At 35.2% G+C, this 5,323-nt stretch overlaps 1 protein-coding gene across 1 annotated transcript; it reads right to left on the bottom strand.

Moving 5' to 3' along the window:
* LOC115953936 (V-type proton ATPase subunit c''2) lies at positions 1-4,743 on the bottom strand. Its single transcript, XM_031071768.1, has 4 exons — positions 4,503-4,743; positions 4,312-4,389; positions 602-772; positions 1-485 (listed from the first exon to the last, which is right to left on the bottom strand). The coding sequence occupies exons 1-4, from the start codon at positions 4,622-4,624 to the stop codon at positions 317-319; spliced, it is 540 nt and encodes a 179-aa protein (XP_030927628.1). The 5' UTR covers positions 4,625-4,743; the 3' UTR covers positions 1-316.
* Between the last annotated feature and the right edge of the window lie 580 nt (positions 4,744-5,323).

Raw genomic sequence — 5,323 nt, 5'->3', positions numbered from 1 at the left:
TACTAAAGTTGGGCACCACTTTGTATAAAAAAAGAGGGGGAAAAAAAAGTCAACAGAATGATACATATTCCTAAAATTTCTTCTGTTTCCGCTGGAATGCAGCCCAACATTACAATAAGGCAAATGAATCTCCATACCAACCTTAACATGCTAACAAATTCATTTCCATCAACAGAAATGAATTTCTATCTCCACACCAACTTTTATGATGCCTATTAATAACGGCTGAAAGAACAAGATACAAAGTCCATTTACAATACATAATACACTGCACTCTGTCATAACCTCTTCATAGTGTTCCAATGAGAACAGCAAATTACGCTTTTGCCGGCCATGTTGCTTGAGCTGACATGATAATTCCCACAATCACTCCAAACAACCCAAGTGCACTACCAAAGATTTCGATCACAAGTATCTTCACAAAAAGAGTGGAGTTTTGAGCATCAGATAAAGCACAGCTGCTTCCAATGATTCCAACACACACCCTGTTGTTAAAAGAAGAATTAGAAGGATTGTAAGAGCAAGGAAAGAAAATAATTCTGAGTTTTGATTAGGAGAATTCCAATGGAGTATGTAAGAGTAAAAGAGAGGAGATTTGAACCCGCAGACAAGGTTTGCAAAGCCCACGATAATCCCAGACGCGAAGATTGCATATCCTGCTCTAAGAGACTCGGGTTCATAGATCTGTGATTGTGGAACACTCTCTAGCTTTGTTTGTAGAATAATTGCCACAATGACACCATAAATAGCAACAGCTTCACAAAAGATAACACTGAAATAACAAAAGAACCGGAGAAATCATCACATAAAGAGGTATCATAGGTTTATACCACAAAATAATAAGTAGTTGTGCATGAGAAGTTCAACAAGAAGAAGTGCTTTGCTGGTCCATTCAATGGGCTAAAAAAAGATTCAATTCAAGGTATCATTGAAGGTAAAAAATTGCAATTTCCATATCCAGACATTATATAATTTGCAACCATATGGCATTGTGTGCTTCTAAATCAAATTCTCTAAAGCTTGAACTTGCCTTGAATTTTAACATTGTGAGGATGATTGGAGCATAATATATGATACTTGAAAACAGAAACCTAGTTACCCATTTATAAAATAAAACCTCAAAATTGGGTTGAGCAACTTCATCCATTAATATATATACATATATATATATATATATATATATATATCCAAGCTTGCTTGTACAGAAACATATTTAAGGCATTCATCAAATCCAACTCATGATGAGCCAGGAGAACTCTATATACTATATAGTACCTTCTACATTGTATATGCTTGAAGACAATGTAAGTGAGAATTGTTTTCTATCATAGTTTGAAAGAATGCTATATCTCTAAATTAAAACAAAACGCTAGAAATATTAGTGCTCCAACTACTTTTTTATAATTTCAAGTTTGATGTCGAACCAATGCTATTTCTTCTTTTTTGGGTAATAAATTTTTTTTTTTTTTTTTGATAAGTAAGAAAAGATTTACTAAAAAAAGACTACTTCATGAGAAAAGATCACAAGGCAGCCAAGAAGTACAAAGAAGAACAAAACAACTAAAAAAATGTTATTGGGAGGGAGCCACTAGATGTGAGTCCCCAAGCCTAAGACCAATCAAACAAAGAGTCCATAAATGAGGCAATAAGCTGATTCCCCAAACCCTCCTCATCCTCAAATGTGTGATTATAATGCTCTCTTAAAATGCTCCACATCAAACACAACGGTGCCAAATTCCAAACATCAGACAAGCGCTAACCAATTCCTCCCATCCAAATAACAGATCTAATGCTACACCTAGATATATAAAGATTATTTTGAAGGATATGAGACAATCTACAACCTAGGCTTAAAAATCATCACGGCAAGTAAACACCTTCCCCCCCCCCAAAAAAAACACCCCCAAAACCCAAAATTATAAGCACATACACCTCAAGCGACCCATGGACATGAGAGAGATAACATCATTCTCATCATAATATTTACCAAATCGTCTTGATTGATCTGCTTAATGCCAAGTTAGAAAAATTTGACCAAATGCTCTAGAATCTAAAGGCTTTCAATTAAGTAGGACTAGAACAAAGTACATGGAATGTAAATTTAGTAGAAAAAGAAACACAAACGAAGGGGTGGTAAGACTTGATGGTCAAGGGATACTAAAGTAACAACTTTCGATATCTTAGATCAATAATTCATAAAGACGGAGAGATTGAAGAGGACGTGAATCATAGGATAAGAGTAGGGTGGATGATGTGGAGAAGCGCATCAAGAGTGTTGTGCAATCATAGAATACTAGAATACCTATTAAGTTAAAGGAAAAATTTTATGAGACTGCTATATGACCAACTATGCTCTATGATATCGAATGTTGGGTATTTAAGAAGCAGCACATTCATAAAATGAGTATGGCTGAAATGAGAATGTTAAAATAGATAAGTGGAAATACATAGAAAGATAGAGTTCGAAATGAAGAAATTTTCTTAAAGATAAGGGTAGCCCTTATTGATGAAAAGATGAGGGAGAGTCGACTTAGGCAACAGTGAGAAAGAACAAGTTGATCAAAGTTGAAGGAATGGAAAAAAGGGCAGGAAGACCAAAAATCACATTAGTAGAAGTAAAAAAAAAAAAAAAAAAAATGATATGACAATTAAGGGAGTAATAGAGAGTATGACTATAGATAGAGTAGAATGGAGGAAACTATCCTATTGAGAATTCATAGCCGACCCCAAAATTTTGGAACTAAGGCTTTGTTTGTTGTTTATAGGTAAAGAGAACTTTATTAAAAGAAAATAGAAAAAGTACAAAATGCTCCCATGGGTACACAAGCCATGTACTAAAATCCAAAAGTGAAAGAATAATCCAATCAAACAAAGAAAGCAAAAAGAACTGTTTCAACTCAGGGATGGTTCTGTTCTCTCCAAATAGTCCCCATGAGACACAATAGAATCACCCCCCAAACAACTGCTATTTGACACTGACGAACAGCCCTATTCCAACAAGCTGGCAAGTTCACCACTTGCTTGGGCATCACCCATGAAACACCAAACAGGCTAAACACAAATGTCCATAAATTATATGCATAAGAACAGTGCAGGAGCAGGTGATCCACTGACTCTAACTATTCTTACACATGCTGCATCTGTTAACAACACATGTTCCTCTTTCTTAATTGATCTTTTATATCATCTTTAACCTTTCCTCCTGTTTCCCATGAGGTTTTGTTGATTTTTAAGTTAATTCTATTAATGAGGATGCTGAATTGGGAAAGTAAATTCACAGAATAAAGAATTTAGTGAAACAAACACCTATCTAGCTCAAACAGCACCTGAAGCCATTAATTTCTCTGTTTTCCCTCTTCGTTAAAACTTCCAATGAAGCCTTCCTGTTACCTATTAGAACTCTAAGACCCCACATACTATTTCTATTAAATAATCATCAAACCAACCTTTGATTCCTAAACAAAACTGTAACCATTATTTTCTGACAACTTGTTTGTTTCAAGAAATAGTATATTGTCCTTTTTTCCCATCTTATCGCCCTAACCCCTTCTTCTTAAACCATGAATCCCAAGTCCACAATTTTTCATAACTCTAAACCCACCACAAGCACGCTAGATAGGATTCCACAATTTGTCCAATGTCACCAAACCACTGAATACTAGGCTAAGGAGTGAGTTCATGTTCTGCATAATACACAAATGCGATGCACATTTACTTACAAATTTCAATTCCACCATTGTAGTCTAGGAAGCATGTATACTACACAGTATAAGCCGTATTCGTATCCAATCCGGATAATCATGGATACAGTGGCATACTTGTTTAATTTTATTTTTCTCTTCCTCTCTCTCAAACACACACACATTTTAGGCTTCCTTACATTTCTTAGTTATCTATTAAAAAAAAAATTTACATAATATGCACTTAAAGATATTGATATTTATATATAAATTAATTAAAGTATTCATGTCATATTGTATCCTGAACTTTAAAAGACTTGAGGAAAATCATATCATATTTTCTATGTGATAATCACAACTTCTTCAGTGCATAGTTTATCAACTGCATAGATATGTATTATACTATTATATACTAAAACCTACTGAGCCAGCACCTCTTCTCTATGTAACATAGGGAAGGGAAGGGAAGGATCTGTTAATAATTTATATAAAACGAGAACGGAAAAGCTAACCAACAAACTGTGAAGTTGAATCATCAATCAATGGCTAATTAGATTTAAAATTCAAATCAAGAAATAAGACTGATTTTGTTTGTTTCGACTAAAATATGAAGAAATAATAGAATGAATACCTAATAAGATTTTTGGAAGTAATACGGGGAGCTTTGATCGCAGCGCCGATCAAACTGCTTCCGGTTATGTAAATACCCCTATCAACAACAACCACATAATTACAACATTAGGATTTTCATAAAAAAAAAAAAAAAAAATGAAAGATAATGATAGGAGGAAAGATATTAGAGAGTAGAGAAGTGAGAGAGACCAGGCAGCGCCGAGGACGGAGACGCCGATGGCGATGGCGATACCGATGGCGGAGAAGGTGTAGGGGGAGACCTTTACGAGGGCGTGGGCCCAAGTGCCCGGATATGCTCCTGTGCTTGACATGATCCAATCTGATCTGCTGCTCGCAAATGTGATTTTGATTTCTGAATCTCTCTCTCTCTCTCTCTCTCTTTCCCGGTGGTTTCCTATCTCCTCTTTGTGGGACAGCGTAGTTCTGGAGACAATTCTATTGGGCTCAATGTCCTACGTGCTGCTCATCCCTAACATAACTTCACCCCATTTTTTATTGGGCTTTTTTTCTTTCAGAAGAAAAAAAGCCCAAAGCCACTGTGAGCGAAAGAGAGAGAGCGAGCACCGAATTGGGCTATTGCTTAAATTTATTCTACATGAATGTTGGGCTTGGGCTTTAGTCTTTAGGTCATTAGTTCAGAGACAAAACCCCCTGGACACACTTCTCTCTCTCAGTTCCTTTTCTTTCTACGTAAATTATTTTCCCTGGAAATTTTTTTCCCGAGGAAAAAAAAAAAAAAATTATGTAAAGGTTATGCAGTGAGATTGAGTGAGGCTCAATGGATTATTATTTTTTTTAGGGGGGAATTTTGTAAATTTACTGCAACGCTCTGACAATAAAAAGCATATTGATTTATTATAAAGAAGCTACTGATTGTCCTCTTTTTTTTGGTTGGCATTGTTTGTTTTAAATTTTTTAGAACTTGTTTAATGTTTTCTTAATACCTTTCTTATGTTAATGAACAAGAATAGCTTGGAAATACACACACAAAGTTGCATTTCTGTGGAAGA

The sequence above is a fragment of the Quercus lobata genome, chromosome 7, assembly GCF_001633185.2.
Source record: "Quercus lobata isolate SW786 chromosome 7, ValleyOak3.0 Primary Assembly, whole genome shotgun sequence".
NCBI classification, from domain to species: domain Eukaryota; kingdom Viridiplantae; phylum Streptophyta; class Magnoliopsida; order Fagales; family Fagaceae; genus Quercus; species Quercus lobata.
Note: the sequence above shows the minus strand (reverse complement) of the source record. Positions and strands in the feature narration are given on the sequence as shown.